Source organism: Penicillium atrosanguineum (assembly GCF_028827265.1).
Source record: "Penicillium atrosanguineum strain IBT 20685 chromosome Unknown utg000004l_segment0_segment0, whole genome shotgun sequence".
Taxonomy (NCBI): Eukaryota; Fungi; Ascomycota; class Eurotiomycetes; order Eurotiales; family Aspergillaceae; genus Penicillium; species Penicillium atrosanguineum.
In genome coordinates, this window is record NW_026623136.1 from 1,432,691 (window position 1) to 1,449,849 (window position 17,159).

A 17,159-nucleotide genomic window follows, 5' to 3' on the forward strand; every position below is an offset into this window, starting at 1 on the left:
AGCCATGAAGATGGAAAGGTTGTATTTGCAAAATGGGAATCTAATCTCGAATTGTTGAAATCCACAAACACCTCTATATGTCCCCTCGCATCGCGCTATGTCAAAAGAAATTCTTTGGTGTTGATACAAGAATCAAAATTCTTAAAGGACGAGGTTGTCCATTAACCCAACAACCACATCAACCGCTCTCGGTGTAGGGCTTGGTCTCAATGACATCCAGGAAGCCACCGACCAGATGCAGACTACCAGTGACAAACGTCATTACTGGTGCCTCATCCTTCTGCAAGACCTTGCGCTCTTGCTCGGCCACGTCTCGTGCAAAGTCCACAGCCTCTTCAATGGTACCGAACACGTGTGTCTGAGCGGACGGGTCGATCTCGTTCCAGGCGCTTGCGAGAGACTTTTGCACGCGGAGCAGTTCAACGTCGTCGGCGTTTGTGTTCATGCTGACTAGGTCAGGTCGGTAGCCGGCTTGCTTGTAGGTGATGTTGGTGCAGAACAGGGCGTGGGTAAAGGGTGTTGTGGACCCGAGCGCGGCAGCGAGAGTCTCATTTAGGGCAGTGGCTAGAGCTGTGCTATTTCGCGTTTGCTGATTGAAGATCAAAATCCGGGTCTTTTTCCTCGCAAGGTCGCTAGAGGATGAGTCTGCTTGGATCCGTCCGGCGAACCACTGGCCAGCTAGTCGGATGCTCTCTAGTGTGTGTCCTCCATCGATATACCAGGATACATTCTTCTCGTACCGAGTTTCGCATCGGCCGCCCAGGCGGGTCTCTTCAAGGCCTTTTTTGAACTCGGCTGGGAGGGATTCTGACATAACGTTCACTGAGATTTGCGCGACGCCTGTCTTGCGAAGGAACTCCGCGGCAGCAGCGACTGCCACTGAGGCATTAGTATATTGGAAATCACCAGCCAGTCCAAGCTTCACTTGGCTATTGCCGGCCTGGAGATCAGGGTGCTCAGACACAATGTCTAGCTGGGAGCCCTTGTCGGCAGCACGCTTCTCCAGTACCTCGACTGCGGTCCGAGGTTGCGGTGCGCTAAAAGCTCTTACACCAGGCTTGATAATACCTCCCTTGTGCCAGGCGATTTGGTCAATTGTATCACCCAACATCGCAACATGGTCGATTCCAAGACTTGTGATCACCGATGTCTTGGGGTTCTGGACCACATTGGTACAGTCGTATTCTCCGCCAATTCCACACTCGATAACTGCAGCATCGACACCCTCGCTCAAGTAAGTGTGGAACGCCATGAGAGTCAAATAGCGAAAGTATTGGGGCTTTGTGCCCCGAGCGGTAGGATCCTCTCCAGCCAGCTTCGCCGACTCCTCTAGACGATCCCAGACCTCGAAGAAGTAGCGAGTAAATTGTGCTTCAGACAGCGGTTCATTATCAATCTTAATGCGCTCGCGAGCAAATCGGAGATGTGGAGAAGTGAAGAGACCGATCTTGTGTAGCCGGGGAGTCGACTGGTCTGGCTGGGGCTTTGTATATTGGGAGAGAATGGTTGAGATGAATGAGGAGGTCGAGCCCTTGCCTTTTGTACCAGCAACGTGAATTGGGTTTATGCGATCGAGCTCGGAAGGCTGGAATGCAGGTCATGTTAGCCCTAAGCTCTACCGTAGCTCAACATTCCAGCATTTACGAACCGTATGTCCAATGCGCCGAAGCCATTCAACAGTCTCCGGGAGCGAGCGCGCATTCTGATCTGCGGGAGACTTGGACTTCCTAAGCTCCTCCACAATCGCATAGTTGGTCTGCAGGGAATTAAGCGCCGAAATGGCATTCTAAAAGTATTTCTCATGTCAGTACATATGATCAGCAAGCTTCCTTACGCATCACCGCGGAGTAGACCCGCGTGGGGGGGTTTGAGGTGCATACCTCATATGTGCGAGTCATAGTGGCCGAGTGAGTCGAGACTCGGCGCCTTGGGAAGGGCTGCCAGCGAAAAGGGGCCCAAATACCTCTCATAGACAAGAGATACCCGAATTGCTTATTCAATGGAGCAGACGGGGATGCGACAAGAAATCCCGGCGGCTCAATACTCTTTGCTTGGTTCTCCCGATGAACGGCTCTCCTCGGGAAAGAGGGGGTCACGGTCGGGAATATCACGTGATGCCGATCGGAGATAGGGCATCTCATATTTTGATGAACATAGACACAGTTAAAGCGATAGAAAGATTAAAAGGGTGTTCGAAAACAGGCCTCTCGGCTAAAATTTATGAGCTGAGCACGTGGTACACTTAAGGTACAAGAAATTGGTCCTTTAATATGGATTGACTGGATCCTACGCCGCCACAGGTATTGTCTACTCGAGACGCTAAAACTTCATAATATCCTATGAGTCCATGCAAAGGGACAAAAAGACTGTGTTATGCTGGGTCAAAATGAAAAGGTAGAGATGGTGGGCACTGCCGTTGAAAGAAACATAGGGAAACGGCTCAAGGGCAAAGCCTGTCTGCGGGGAAAGAAATAAAAATGATAGAAATAAAAATAAAAAATACAGCCATTCAGTGTGCAGAAGTGAAGCGAAGAGGCGGGCGTAATAGTGACAAGAGCATTGACTCGAAAGGCATGAATCATTCAATCCTGGTCTTGCCTTCTTCAAGGAACACGAGACGGGCATTGCTGATGCCGCGCTGGTGTCTTCTGTTAGGAAGCCAATTTCCGATTATAGGGTCGGAACGGGCTTTGATCATAGCATCTTGGTATCCCTCGGCGCCTGCAACGGGAGTGTTTAACTTGGGCCAGTTGACATAGAGCATACCGTGGCCGTAAATGAAGCGGAAGCAGTATGCGCCAATTACCAACCAAAAGATCATAAACACGCGCAGGGGCCAGACGGCAGCATCGGGCAGCTGTCGTGTAAGCATTGTCACTAGAACCAGGAACAGACTCGCGGCGAACACGTAGGGAATGGCTTGGATAATAAGGGGGGCGTCGGTCCAGGAACAGCTGGATATTCGCGGGTCCTGAGTGCGAGGGGAGATAGGCGCCCAAAAATACATCGAATCCATCCTGGCGGGGACCGTCCAAGAAATTGTTGCGCACGTAGCGAGTAATGGAATTTCTCAAATCCTGAAGGGCTCCAGCCCGGGTGCGCTTGCCCGTGCGAGTGAAGTCGGTCTTCAAAGCACCTGTGCCGGAGTAGGACTTGGAGACCACATCGGCGTTGTCGGCCCAGATATTGCGGAAAAGATCCTCGAAATCACGATCATCGTTTGCCGTCTCGCCCTGGCGAAGGACACCAGCATCCATGAGGTGTCGTGTAACCGCCCAGCGGCCAAGCATACTTTGCACAACGTTGGTGCGGTCGAGGCAATCCATACAGTTGGTCCGAACAACGCTGCTTTGTGTCGATCGAGCTTCCAGCTGTCCGCCGGGAACTCCTGGAGATTCGACACCTCGGAAGTAACCACCCTTTGTCAGTCCGTCCTGCAGGCGACCCATTAGGAGTTCAGCGCGGTGCCATTTAAGGCCCTTGGTCTCGTTGTGGAAATCAAAGTAAACGTAGTGAAGATGATCCATCTCCTTCTGCTTGAGGCCTGGCTCCAAGGTGTGTATCTTTTCGGAAGTTTTATGATCAGCCTCGGTGGTCTCGGTGGAAGAAGAGATGAGAGTCCGAACCAGCTGCTCGTAGGCCTTTTTGACGCGTTCTTCCCTGCCTTTCTGGTTGACCAGGTTGACCATGTAGTTCTCTCCATACAAGTGAATCTGCTCTGAGAAATGTTTGCGCGCGGCTTCGATAGCGGTATCAACACCGCGGACCTGGAGCTTGGGCGTGTATTTGAGATCGTTCACTTCGGCCCAGAACACGGGCACACTACCTCGAGTTTGCACAAATGAATACACCTGGAGGTCTTGGCTAGCTTTGCCATTGGTCATTGACTGCCCTCCAGCAAAGCCTGAAAGTCCACCTGTCGCATCATTCAAAATGACGATCTGCTCTGTTTCGTTGTAGTTCGAGACATGGCCTTCCTCATCGATTCCTCGAGTGAAGTATCTCGTTCCGGCGCGGTGTCGGGATCGTCGAGTTATAAGCGCAAATGTGAACGACGTTCCCTTGACTCTGGCGGGGGTGATACGCATCATGCCGAACATAACAGGAAGGATGAAGGGGTCGACGCCCGGCTGCGGACCATAGCGAATGCCGCTCGTGTCAGTTTCTCCCAGACTGAAGTCGATCAGATCTGACTGAATAAAGCGGTTCCAGAAGAAACGGTCATCGGCACGCTTCCACATGGGGATAGTCGAGGCACTTTGCGACTGGCGCTGGAAGCTGTTGGTAAGGTCCAGGGAGTAGGAGAAGTACATGGGCCCGGTGCGCAGCATATTTTTAATCAACGCGAGATAGGTATCTTCATCGGTGTCGTGGAGCGGGCGTTCGCGCATGGGGAGGAACTCCGTCGAGGCGACCTTGTATACCATATGGCCGCGCAGGCGTCCCATCGGCTGCGCCTTCGTGATAACGATGATGTACTTGTCTATTAGGGTCAGCACGGACATCTAATCTTTGGGGCATCCATATTTACCCAGTTTCAGCTTCACTATTCCCAGAATTCCCGCAATACTGGAAATGCGTTTGGTGCCAGAAACGGAGAGGCCATCGCTGAGGCGAAGGTCACCAGTCGGCCGGTCTACGACCAGCGTTGGTGCCTGGGGGGGAGGACGGGGAGGTGAATGCATAGTGAGACGGCGATGCATGTAAGTTGATATCCCTAAATGGGAGTATTTGAGGAGCCATGTTGGAATGACCTACGTCAAAGAAGTCAGGGGAGAGAGGAACAACCAGGAACCAAACACATGCACCGCGGCAGGTGCGTAAGTCAACAGCCCAAGTACCGCCACACCGCCCCGCTGCTCCTGTGGCTCGTTCCGTCATCCACTCTCTCTTTCTTGGGAACTTTGGAACTCCCTCCCCCCCCCCATCACTTATTCTCGACTCCTCGAACAAGCTCGTCTATACTTTTTTACTTTCTTCTTTTGAGAGTTTTACTCCCTCGTCCTACCCGCCTTAAACCGAACCCCCTGATTTCCTGGTCATGGCCTCCCGTCAACCAGCAGGCGCCCGCCCCGGGGCCAAGTTCGCCCAGTTCAAGCTCGTCTTGCTTGGTAGGTTCTCTCCGTTGTAACCAGCTTGAACCTCATTTTACGCTCACAGAAGCTAATATTTCTTTTTTCTTCGTATAGGCGAGTCCGCTGTCGGAAAGGTTCGATCTTCAGTCTGCCACTATCTTTAGCGGGCGCTAACATTATTGCTATCTCCAGAGTTCGCTGGTGCTGCGATTCGTTAAGGTAAGCTTTTGAATGTGATGACCGAAGCTTAGATGAGGGAAGACTAACCTGCCAATCTAGGACCAATTCGATGATTACCGCGAGTCAACTATCGGCGCCGCTTTCCTAACACAGACCATCTCCCTCGACGAGAGTACCACCGTCAAATTTGAAATCTGGGACACTGCTGGCCAGGAGAGATATAAGTCGCTGGCTCCCATGTACTATCGAAATGCCAACTGTGCTGTTGTGGTCTATGACATCACCCAAGCTGTACGTTCAGCTTGTGTTCCCCCCAACTTTTATCACGATCGCTAACCGTCATTTACCTACTATAGTCTTCGCTGGACAAAGCCAAGTCCTGGGTAAAGGAGCTCCAGCGTCAAGCTAACGAGAACATTGTGATTGCGCTGGCAGGCAATAAGCTCGATCTTGTTACCGAGAGTCCCGATAAGCGGGCAATTCCGACCGCAGACGCTGAAGCCTATGCCCGTGAGGCTGGTCTCCTCTTTTTCGAAACCTCCGCCAAGTCATCGACAAACGTCAATGAATTGTTCACAGCCATCGCGAAGAAGTTGCCTCTCGACCAGGCCGGTCCCCGGAACCTCCGGGGAGCGGCCCCTCGACCTGGTGTCGACCTGCGGCCCGAGGCCCCTGGCACTCAGGGTGCCGGTGCTTGCAACTGTTAAGCCATTAATTTTTCTCAATCTCCTTGATATCCAGCTATTGTGTTCACCACCTGCCACACTCCCACGAACGTCCAATCTCAGTCTGACCTCCATTGGTCAAGCCGTGGCATGGATCTACCCTACCATTACATATCGACACGAGAGGTAGTCTCTCGGCTCGCCGTCCATCTAGTCTCTGTTTCCTGAACCTTTGACCTTTCGCTCGCCCTCCTCGGGGGTTCGCCGCCGGTGGAGGTATTCTTCGACTTTCTACGAACGCATCTGGAATTTGGCTTTAGACATGTTGCGGCAGGGCTCACCTGCTTTCTTCGGTTTCCCTTGTACTTCTCCCTTTGAACTCGGCGTCTGCATCTACTTTTTTGCTGGGCTGAATTCCCGCACTGTTACTATCCCCTTGTTCTCGTTTCAGAGCCACTTTAAGTATGCTATGCCCGATAATACATTTCTTTCCGACTGTATACTTCAGTACGTGCATTGTAGTATAGGAGATGAGTAGCAACATAGCCTCACTTTAGCACACTAGACAAGACTCCGACAGAATTTCAATTTTATAGTGAAGGCTGGCAGTTGTATGCAGGTGGCTTCGGTACCTAGAATCAGGTTTACTGCCTGCCTAGGAGTGAATAGGTTCACCCATGCCGCCCTTTTTGGGCAACTTTGGTTTGCAATGGCCCTTTGGTCTAGGTAATTATCCTAACATATATGTACACAATCCCTGACAGTCCGCATTCTTCTATCTCAACATAGATCCAATGTGGTCCACATAGATCAATGGGCCTCGAACTTGCTCCCAACGGGGACATCCATTGTACAGCTAGGGGAGTAAAAAAACGGGGAGTAAAGAATATCCTTCGGAAGTTAGACCTGAGCTTTCTATGAAAGCTACCGAAGCTTCTTAAATGTTGACAGAGAAATCTAGGGTTAAAAATGTGAAATACATAGATTCCCTAGCACTAATTCGAGTGACGCAGGTCAGAGCACCACGGGAGTTGAGCGACACCGGGCTGACCGCCTGCAGGCTCGGAGCGGATCGCGACTTGCTCAACTTCCCGTTTCTCTACCATCCACCTTTGCGAACCCTCCCCGCTCTCTGGCGATTGTGCGGCTCGTCATGCTGCGCTCCTCAATTGCTCCGGGTCGGCAGCTGCTGTCGACCCCCGTTCGCCAACGGATCCCTTCGCAATGGCTGTCCAAGGCCGGCGCTAGCAGCCGGCTCTCGGGTCAGGTACGACAAACCACTGCTCATGTGCCCGCCCATTGTAACTAACATTGCTTTCTACACAGCGATTCTTCGCCGACTCTAAGCCTCCTACCCCTGGTGGGCCCACGCCCGTTACTCCTTCCTCCGAATCGAGCGTCCCACCTGAGACTCTCTCCAAGCTCGCCGAACAAGGTACTGCCGGCCTCTATCGACATCCAATTTAGATCATCAGCTAATTCAGTACTCCTTCAGAATACAAGACCCCCCCATCTGCTCCCGCGGCTGCGCCTCGCAAGACTGGCCGTTTCCGCCGATTCCTCTTGTACCTGATTCTTACCTCCGGTTTCGCCTATGGTGGTAGCATCTTCCTGGCACTCAAGTCCGATAACTTCCACGACTTCTTCACCGAGTATATTCCCTACGGCGAGGAATGTGTTCTTTACTTCGAGGAGCGTGACTTCTACCGCCGCTTCCCCAACGCCTCGCGCCACCAAAACCGCATCCCTGCTGCGCCTCGGGATGAGGGCAAGTCCGTCACAATCCCTAGCAAGAGCGGTCTGTCTTGGAAGGTCTCTGATGAGGAGTCTGGAAGTGATGTCTCCAAGAGCGGTCCTCACATGAGCTCCCAGGCTCACGAGGGCCAGACCAAGACCGAAAGTGCCTCTGCCCAAGAACTCAATGCAGCTGTCCTCAAGGCCAAGGAGGATAAGGCCACCAAGTCAACGGGTCAGAAGGAGGCCAAGCCTACCCCGAAGAAGGAGGAGAAGCCCGTCTCTCTCGACGAGCCCCGTCAGCCCGCTGTTGCTGTTAGCAATATCGAGCTGCTGAAGGCGCAGGAGGGTGATGAGACCGTGGTGCAGGAGCTGGTCAAGACATTCAACGCCATCGTCTCCGTTATCAGTGCCGATGAGAATGCCGGCAAGTACTCTTCGCCGGTCGCAAAGGCCAAGGAGGAGCTGCAAAAGATTGGCGAGAAGATCTCCGCCATTCGTACCGAGGCTGCCAAGGCCGCCCAGGAGGAGATCACCAAGGCTCACAACACTTTTGACGAGTCGGCTCGGGAATTGATTCGACGTTTCGAGGAGATGCGCAATGCCGAGGTTGCCCAGTTCCGCGAGGAGTTCGAGGCTGAGCGTGAGAAGCTTGCTCTGGCTTACCAAGATAAGATTAAGACCGAGCTCCTCCGTGCCCAGGAGCTCGCCGAACAGCGCCTGAAGAACGAGCTTGTCGAGCAGGCCATCGAGCTCAACCGTAAATACGTCCACGAGGTCAAGGATTTGGTCGAGCGTGAGCGTGAGGGTCGTCTTAGCAAGCTAGACGAGCTCACTGCCAACATTACTGAGCTTGAGCAGCTGACTACCGGCTGGAGCAGCGTCATTGACACCAACCTGAAGACTCAGCAGCTCCAGGTTGCCGTCGATGCTGTTCGCTCTTCTCTCGAGCGCGCTGAGGTCCCCCGTCCCTTTGTCCGTGAACTTGTTGCTGTTAAGGAGCTGGCTGCCGACGATCCCGTTGTTGATGCCGCTATTGCCTCCATCAACCCCACTGCTTACCAGCGCGGTATTCCATCCCCAGCCATGATCATGGAGCGTTTCCGTCGTGTCGCCAGCGAGGTTCGCAAGGCTAGCTTGCTGCCCGAGGATGCCGGTATTGCTAGCCACGCTGCTAGCCTGGTCCTGAGCAAGGTCATGTTCAAAAAAGATGGCCTTGCGGACGGTAATGACGTTGAGAGCATTCTCCTCCGCACTGAGAACTTGCTAGAAGAGGGCAACGTCGACGCTGCTGCCCGTGAGATGAACGGTCTCCAGGGCTGGGCCAAGATCCTGAGCAAGGATTGGATGGCAGATGTGCGCAGGGTTCTCGAAGTCAAGCAGGCTCTCGAAGTGAGTTAACTACCTAATCAGGCCCAGGAATTTTGCTAACGTGTCTCCCCAATAGGTTATTGAGACTGAGGCCCGCCTCCAGTGCTTGCGGGTGGAGTAAGCATATACTGAGCGATGCTGAATTCATTTAATCCTGTATATCTTCGTCTTGTCTACAGGAAGTGTACCTCTAGTTGTACTTTTGCGTTAGACCCAAATGCTAGAACATTTCCTATGTGCCCAGCCGTGGAAATTTCTGTAGTGAGACTAAGTTTTAGTTCCAAGTCAGTCTCGATATTAGACATCGCAAGGGATCTGTATTTCACTTCCTTTTGCGATTTTCAGGATCATACAATTAGCTTACTCAGCACTCGCTGCGTGACGCGCAAGTCCGATAGTGTAGATCGACCGACATCGCGCAGATCCCATGCACCCTTGTTTGACACCTACGATCCTGCGATTCCTTTCTCCTCGAAATCGCGTTCATGCTGACAGTTGTATGGCAAGCGATGTCTGTTGCCTCTTTGACGGGCGCGGCGATCTAGCTCTCTCGCCCTCCCCTCGGCTCAGATGTCGCAACGTCATCACCGAAGCGCACGGGTTTCAATGCCTTCGACAGACGAACACCGAGACATATCATCAGGCAACCGGTCGCCTCTATACCGACACGATGTTGAGTCATCCCGACGAGCAGCGGGCACTGCGGCTCCTAGTAGTGGTCGACCAAGCGGGGAGCTAGAGGGTAGCACACTGGGCAGCGGTTCTCGGGAGGGCGATAGCAGAACTCCCGGCCAGCGCAGAGCACCAAGCTCCAGTGGCTTCCTGCTTGACTCTCTCCCGCGCTCCAAGGGCTCACGGGTCAGCTCAAATCATCACCGCCCATCTGAGCCACCTACGGATAAACGAACTGCCCCGGAGGCGGACATAGTGGTCCCTAAGAAACGATCACGCTTTCCATGGCATCGTCACAAGAATGCTGCCTCAGAAGCTTCGGCTGCTTCAGCCTCGGGTCTGGCAGTTACACAAAAAACCCCAACGCCCCCTCCGGTGATACTTACTACATCCCGAGCCTCATCAGGAGCTGATACCGGAGGACGTAGCGTGGAGACACCTGGCCTTGATAGGGATTCCATTCAGATTGTGAATCTGGCTTTGAATCTTAATGAATCTCGACGAAGGACAGCCTCGGGGCTCGCTCCAGGGTCCAGCATTCGGAGACCGATATCTGTCTCTCAGCCTACTGCAGGACCTACTGATCTGCATGCATCGTCCTCGCAGAACCATGCACACCACTTTCGAAATTACGACCAGAGACACGGAGATCGTCTCTCGCCACCAACACCTCAGGGTGGGCATTCTCCTGTGGCGGAATTCTTACCAGCAACTGCGGTTGATAACAATCGGGCATATGAATTTTCTAGTCACACACTTGCCCGCGCAGAACAAGCTCGTTGTCACTTTGACCTCTTTCATGAGTATCTACGGCTGCTTCCTTTGTTGCCCCCACTTCGAACCCCCCAAACGGCAGATGACCACGAGTCTTCGCATCATGCAGCTGTCAGCTCATCGACTAGTCGGGAATACAATCCTCTCCAAATGATTCGTAACCGACGGGTCAGATATCGAGAAAAGTGTCCTATTGATCCAAAGATGCAAGGCTGGCATGATGTCGACAAGGTTCACGATTGGGTTACATCGATCGAGGCAAAATATGGCCATAAGACCCATGAGCAGACGCAATCCATCAAGCTTCCTCCATTCCAGCAAGGGCAACGGACCCAGTCCCATGATGACCCGGATGATTTGGATATATTGGCTACATCGCCTTCCTCGAGCTCGAGACGTGCTAGCCGTACAAATAGTGTCAAGGCACCTCGGCCCCGTCTCGACTGGAAAACCTCACCCGCTGAGCTCCTAGCTGATGCTGCCTGGCTCGAAGATGTTGTAAACAAGGCCAAGATTATCGACAAAGATAGCAATCCGCTCTACCCAAACCCAGAGGAGTTGGTTCTAACTCTAACCAAATCAGAAACAGCCGCGCAATCAAGACGGCACTTGACAGTTGAAATGGAGGATGAAGGGGAGGTCTCACCTCGTGCCTCTATGTCAGGTAACCGCCCTGCATTGGGCCCTGAGTTCAAGAGCGTTGGGCGTGGGCGACACAGAAATAGATTCCGGAGCCATTCACAAAGCATACGTGGTCGAAGTGAATCTAGCTCACGGAAGCGCTCCCGATGGGATAAGGTTAGAATGCGCTCTGGCAGTGCCTCAAGCGATTCTAGTGCCGAACGGCGAACATCGGTGGAACCAAATCGTCGGATTTGGGCACATTCGCGGAAAGACTCGGAGAGATCAAAGGATGGTGCCAACTCATCTGAATCTCGAGTATCTCGAGCCAAATCTCCCACCGCGGCAGTACTCGGTGCAGACAAAGGCAAATCCAATCACTCCCACTTCCCGTCACTCAGTACCCAGACAAGCCTTAAGAAGAAGAGAGGTTCTTTCTCCTCGGCTGGAAGTATGGATGACAGATACAACTCTCGGATGTCATTTGAAGAGAGGGATAGTACCGCTCCCAACTCTCCGGCTCATACTACCTACTTCCCCAGCATTGCAGTCAACCTGTCTCCGCCATCAAGTCGGTCCCCTTCACCAGCCAAGAAGGGACTTCGTCGCAAGATCGCCTCTCGCCATGAGCGAAGCAAGAGCAAGCAAGGGGATCGGGAGCTGAAAGGAACTGAAGACGCGTTACCTGAAACGAAGCCATTGCCTCGTCAAAGCTTGAACTCTCCACCTGAGCGTGCCGAGCAAGCCTTGAAGTCATCGAAGCTTGAACCAAGCCCACTGCCGGACGTTGTGTCTTCGTCTTATATTGAAGATCAAGACGCGCCTGATGATGAACGTATAGACGGCTCTAGGGGACGAAGGGTCCAAAATTCTGCCGAGTCTAAGCTCCGAGGGATATTGAAAGGACCAGGAAGGATAGCTGAGCTTGTTGGAAACGAAGTATCCAAGGTTGGAGATAAGATTTTGAAGAAGGACGCACCGCCCGATTCCCGGAAGTCGTCATCTGCAACCACTCTCGCCTCTGATGATAGCGATTCTGATGACGAGGAAAAGAAGACGGACAAACGATCTGCGGCCAAAGGACTCCTTCGACGCCTGCCGAATCTTGGAGACGAACCTGGGCGCCTCACTCGTCGAGAGTCTGAAAAAGCTACACCATCTAAAAGTTTCATAAGCTCCTTACCAAGCTTCACCTCGCCATTGCGGCAGGATGAGCGCAATGACTCGACGGATGCACTTTACTTTGGTAGCCCCCGTGAACGTGCAACTGCATCCCTCGGACAGGGTGACGATCCAAAGAGGACGGAATTATCTAGGAGCCGAACATTCGACTTCACCTCTGCTTCTCAATTGAATCGAGGACGCACAAAGCCGCATGCTATCAGGGATCCCTCAGTCCCCTTCAGTCTTACCCGTCCTCCCGTCACTGGACTTGCTAAAGTCCGAGCATCTCCTCAACGCCCTATCGACAAAAGACCCACATTATCAGGAGCGACTCGCGCATGGAGTATCTCAGGTCGCAGCATCCAAGCATCGAACGACTCGGGCGTACCTAGCAAGACAGAAATCGAGCGAACCCGAATCCTGCTCCTTTCGTCTGGCATCAAAGCCCGAGAAATCACCCGCAGAGCTCACAGCGTCCGCGATCCACCCCCACACTGGCTTCAAGCCTCCATAGGCTCCGGTACATCCGTGAACCGCGTGCCTCGAATCAACGAATTTGATCTCGCAGCCCAAAATCTTCTCCGACGATTCGAGACAACCCAATATTCATTCCAGCAATCCATGCACCACTTCACCACAACCACCTCTTCACCTCTTCGCACCCAGCTGAAAGACCTGGAGACTCTCATCAACCAATCCCTCGCTCCCCGCGTCCGAGCCACAGCCGACCACGCAGAAGATCTATGCGTTCAGCTCAACACCACTAGCACACTCGCTGTCAAGTCTCTCGGTGATGCCCTCGACAGAGGCGTACGAAAACGCCGTCGTCGACTCCGCTGGGTCCGGCGGGCTGGCTTCGTCATCCTTGAATGGGCGCTTGTCGGTATGCTGTGGTGGGTTTGGTTGATTGTCATGGGGTTCAAGCTTGTACGCGGTGTTCTACGAGGTGCTGTCTCTGGTGCGCGATGGTTTCTCTGGCTTTAATTGCTTTGTCCAGGGGGTGAATTTCCATTCATTCTTTCTTGTCTCTTTCTTTTTCTTTGAGACCTGGTCATTTCTCATAGCGTGCATATACCCTCCAGGCTCGATTACGGGCTCTTTATCTTCTTTTGGATCGATCAATTCTTGTATTATTATTTGTGTATTTGGGGTATGCCTATTCTAGTTTATTTAATATGGACATTTTTTTTTCTAGTCTTCATAATTATTAAAGTACTCTTTTTCACGTACTTCCGGGCTAGGTTGATAGAGAGTCTTGTTATAGGTCTATGCGATACATTCGTGTCCCAATATCCATGCTTTGAAGCCCTAGAAAACTATAGCTTCTGAAATACCATATACCTTGGTTGCATTCTTGGTAACACGGGAGTTTCGCCTACATTCACACATTGTTAAAGTTCCCTTAGACCTATCGTAAATATATACTCTTGACAATAGCAGTTAAGAATGCCGTGCCTTTAAAATTCTAAACACAAAACACCTCCAAATACAAAAGCCATCTTGATCATTTCTTCGGAATGACAATGTATACTTCGTCTTGTGCAATGGATTATACATAACTATGGACTTACCCTGGCATTTGATCTCGTCATCCACCCACTTCCGGGTAATAGGAACGATTCAATTACCCTTTAAAACATATGTTATATCTTTACCTTCACTGATAGACTTACCTACCATGGAACGTCCGCCAACACACCGGGAAGGGAACTTGACTGACGTGGTTCCTGACCATAGCGACATCGAAGATATATCACTCCATTAATCCTGAATTGGGATCTCAACAAAGTCACATACCCGGGACAACTTCCCAACATCTGGGTAAAGCGAAACATAACAGCTGAGCAGGTAGTTTATTTACTTTTTCTCCATATATGAATACAAGGCAAAGAAACACCTGCTGATTCAAATAGTCGCTGTCTGCTCCCAGCCCTCCAGATTCTCTTTTCTTCAAGTATGCCTAGACATATGGATCAGGAATGTTGAGAACCACCCATATACAATAAAATAAGATGAGAAAGCGGGATATCTGTATTGATCGGATGCATTGTTCATACAGGAGAGTAGAAAGGAATATTTTGACTTTAAAATACAGTTCAAAAAGGTAAACGCAAGATGATCTAGCGCCATGGCGCACAAAGCACATGAGTTTTCAAGCCACAGCACAAACAGTGTCTATAATGCGTTATATCTGCTCTCCTCCGAGGAACGCCAGGCACCGCCTGACCCAAATTGAAAAAGAGGATGGTGAAATAGTGGATATGGTACAGAGGAAGAGGGAGGCGCCTTATGAAAGATTAGACGGTGCTGGGTGGTTACGTGGGCGCTCATTTCTTGTTACGCTCAGCCTGGGCCTTGAGGTGCTTGGCAATGAGATCCTTCTGCACGTGCGGGGGAGCCTTCTCGTAGTGGCTGAATTCCATGGTGTATTCACCCTTGCCCTGGGTGGCGGCGCGGAGGTTGGAGCTGAAGCCAAACATGCCGTTCAGACTGCAGTCAGCGTAGATGGTGAACTCGTCGACGCCAGTCTCGGTGTCGTTGATAGTGGCTCCGCGCTTGTTCAGCAGGGCGATAACATCACCCTGGAACTCGCTGGGGGCGGTGACAACGGTCTTCATCAGGGGCTCCAGCACGGAAGGCTGGCTGTCTATGAAGGCCTTGCGGAAGGCTTGCTGGGTGGCGTTCTTGAAGGCCATTTCAGAGGAATCTGTCATGTGAGTGGCTCCATCGTTGATGACCATGCGGGTTCCGAGAATCTTGTGGCCGATCAGAGGACCCTTCTCGCAGGAAAGATTGAATCCCTTCTCGCAAGCAAACAGGTACTTCTCGGAGATACTGCCTCCGACAATCTGCTGCTCGAAGTTGTTCTCCTCGAGGACACCGGTGGGCTCCATGAAGCCCATGACACGGGCATAGTCACCAGCACCACCAGTCTGCTTCTTGAGCAGGTGGTCGAACTTGATGTGCTCGCCGATAGTCTCACGGTAAGCAACCTGAGGCTGACCCGTCTCGCACTCCACGCGGTATTCGCGCTTCATGCGCTCAACGTAGATGTCCAAGTGCAGCTCACCCATTCCGGAGATGATGGTTTGCTCACTCTCATTGTCATAAGTGACACGGAAAGTAGGGTCCTCACGCTGGAAGCGGGCCATGGCCTTCGAGAAGTTGGCCGCATCCTTGGCTTGCTTGGGCTTAATGGAGAGCGAAATGACAGGCTCGGGAACGAACATGGAGGACATGCTGTAGCCGAGCTGGCCGTCAGTGAAGGTATCACCGGAGGCACATTCAACACCGAAAACGGCGCAAATTTCACCAGCACCAATCTCGCTGACTTCCTCCATCTCGTTGGAGTGCATACGCACGATACGGGGGATCTTGACCTTCTTGCTGTTACGGGCGTTGAACACATTCGATCCCTTGCGGAGGGTACCCTGGTAGACGCGAATGTAGGTCAACTGTCCAAAGTTGGACTCCTCGAGCTTGAAAGCGAGACCGACGAAGGGAAGAGAGTTGTAAGGAACAAGCTTGACGGAAGCCTCGTTTCGCTTCTGGTCAAGGGCAAGGTTCTCAACCTCGGAGGGGTTGGGAAGGAAGTCGACAACACCGTCCAGCATAGGCTGAACGGATTTGTTGGCCAAAGCAGAGCCCATAAAGACAGGAGTGAACTTCAGGCCGATGGTGGCGCGACGGATGGCGGCACGCAACTGGTCCTCGGTGGGCTCAACCTCGTCCAAGAACATCTCAGCCATCTGATCGTCAACATCGGCGACAGTCTCAATGAGCATAGCCCGGCGCTCCTCGGCGACCTGCTTCACCTTCTCGGGGACCTCAGTGATCTTAAGTTCCTCGCCACTCTCGCCGACGTTGTAGATAGCCTTCATGGTAATAAGATCGACAACGCCCTCGAACTCGTCCTCGGCACCGATGGGAACCTGGACGGCAGCAGCAGGCATCTTGAGCTTGGTGTTGATCTGCTCAATAGCCTTGAAGGGGTTGGCACCCATACGATCCATCTTGTTGACGAACGAGAGGCGAGGAACATTGTAACGACGCATCTGACGGTCCACAGTGATGGTCTGGGACTGGACACCAGAGACGGCACACAGAATCATAACGGCACCATCCAGAACGCGCAGCGCTCTCTCGACCTCAATGGTGAAGTCAATGTGGCCAGGTGTATCGATCAGGTTGACGTGGTACTTCTGGTCAACGCCCTGTTTATCTTTCTTGACCCAGTCACAGAAGGTAGCAGCAGACTGAATGGTGATACCCTTCTCACGCTCCAGATCCATGGAGTCCATCTTGGCACCAACACCATCACGACCGCGGACGTCGTGGATGGCCTTGATACGACCAGTGTAGAAAAGGACACGCTCGGTAACGGTGGTCTTGCCACTGTCGATGTGGGCAGCGATACCGATGTTGCGGACCTTGTCGAGACGAGCAGCCTCCACGGGGTCGAGGTTGTCGATAATGGCGGCTTGCGAAAGGGTATCCGGGCTGGCGGCAGCGGCCTCAAGACTATTGAACAAACGTTAGACACGGACAGAACCTTGTTTCAAGTAAGCACTTACACTGCAGATGCAGTAGCAGAGGCATTGCGACGCTGTTCCCACTGCTTCAGGATCGACTGATAAGCCGGCGCAACACCGGAAGACCGCAAAGCGGCCGTGGAGACGCATCGCGAACTCAGGAAACCCTGGGGCTGGAAACGAGCGGTTCTGGTCAAGCCAGACACTGCACGGTAATTTAACCGTGCAAGAGAAGGGGACCTCATATCGCCGGTCTGTTCCTGTGGAGTCGAGACTGGTCGAAAGCGCGCATGTTTTTCGCGGAAAAAAAGTTCGGGGAAGCCAGTAACGCGTCACGTGCGAACTAGCCTCTCATGATGGGCCCATTATAA

General features: G+C 52.4%; 6 protein-coding genes across 6 annotated transcripts; 3 read left to right on the forward strand and 3 right to left on the reverse strand.

Moving 5' to 3' along the window:
• Window positions 1-178: 178 nt before the first annotated feature.
• Window positions 179-1,898, reverse strand: N7443_005854 (tetrahydrofolate synthase; the record flags this gene model as incomplete). The annotated part of the gene is made up of 3 exons (XM_056885910.1): window positions 179-1,585; window positions 1,649-1,786; window positions 1,881-1,898. The coding sequence occupies 3 exons, from the start codon at window positions 1,896-1,898 to the stop codon at window positions 179-181; spliced, it is 1,563 nt and encodes a 520-aa protein (XP_056741358.1).
• Window positions 1,899-2,578: 680 nt separating this feature from the next.
• N7443_005855 (putative phosphoinositide phosphatase (Sac1)) lies at window positions 2,579-4,685 on the reverse strand (the record flags this gene model as incomplete). The annotated part of the gene is made up of 3 exons (XM_056885911.1): window positions 2,579-2,857; window positions 2,907-4,483; window positions 4,532-4,685. The coding sequence occupies 3 exons, from the start codon at window positions 4,683-4,685 to the stop codon at window positions 2,579-2,581; spliced, it is 2,010 nt and encodes a 669-aa protein (XP_056741359.1).
• Window positions 4,686-5,041: 356 nt separating this feature from the next.
• N7443_005856 (Rab family GTPase) lies at window positions 5,042-5,962 on the forward strand (the record flags this gene model as incomplete). The annotated part of the gene is made up of 5 exons (XM_056885912.1): window positions 5,042-5,111; window positions 5,190-5,209; window positions 5,268-5,294; window positions 5,355-5,546; window positions 5,612-5,962. 5 exons carry the CDS (start codon window positions 5,042-5,044, stop codon window positions 5,960-5,962), a joined length of 660 nt encoding a protein of 219 aa, XP_056741360.1.
• Window positions 5,963-7,073: 1,111 nt separating this feature from the next.
• On the forward strand, window positions 7,074-9,264 carry N7443_005857 (MICOS complex subunit MIC60; the record flags this gene model as incomplete). Its single annotated transcript, XM_056885913.1, has 4 exons — window positions 7,074-7,187; window positions 7,247-7,355; window positions 7,416-9,046; window positions 9,102-9,264. 4 exons carry the CDS (start codon window positions 7,074-7,076, stop codon window positions 9,144-9,146), a joined length of 1,899 nt encoding a protein of 632 aa, XP_056741361.1. The 3' UTR covers window positions 9,147-9,264.
• A 367-nt stretch (window positions 9,265-9,631) lies between these two features.
• N7443_005858 (uncharacterized protein) lies at window positions 9,632-13,240 on the forward strand (the record flags this gene model as incomplete). Its single annotated transcript, XM_056885914.1, has 1 exon — window positions 9,632-13,240. The coding sequence occupies one exon, from the start codon at window positions 9,632-9,634 to the stop codon at window positions 13,238-13,240; it is 3,609 nt and encodes a 1,202-aa protein (XP_056741362.1).
• A 1,343-nt stretch (window positions 13,241-14,583) lies between these two features.
• On the reverse strand, window positions 14,584-17,033 carry N7443_005859 (elongation factor G; the record flags this gene model as incomplete). Its single annotated transcript, XM_056885915.1, has 2 exons — window positions 14,584-16,777; window positions 16,831-17,033. The coding sequence occupies 2 exons, from the start codon at window positions 17,031-17,033 to the stop codon at window positions 14,584-14,586; spliced, it is 2,397 nt and encodes a 798-aa protein (XP_056741363.1).
• Between the last annotated feature and the right edge of the window lie 126 nt (window positions 17,034-17,159).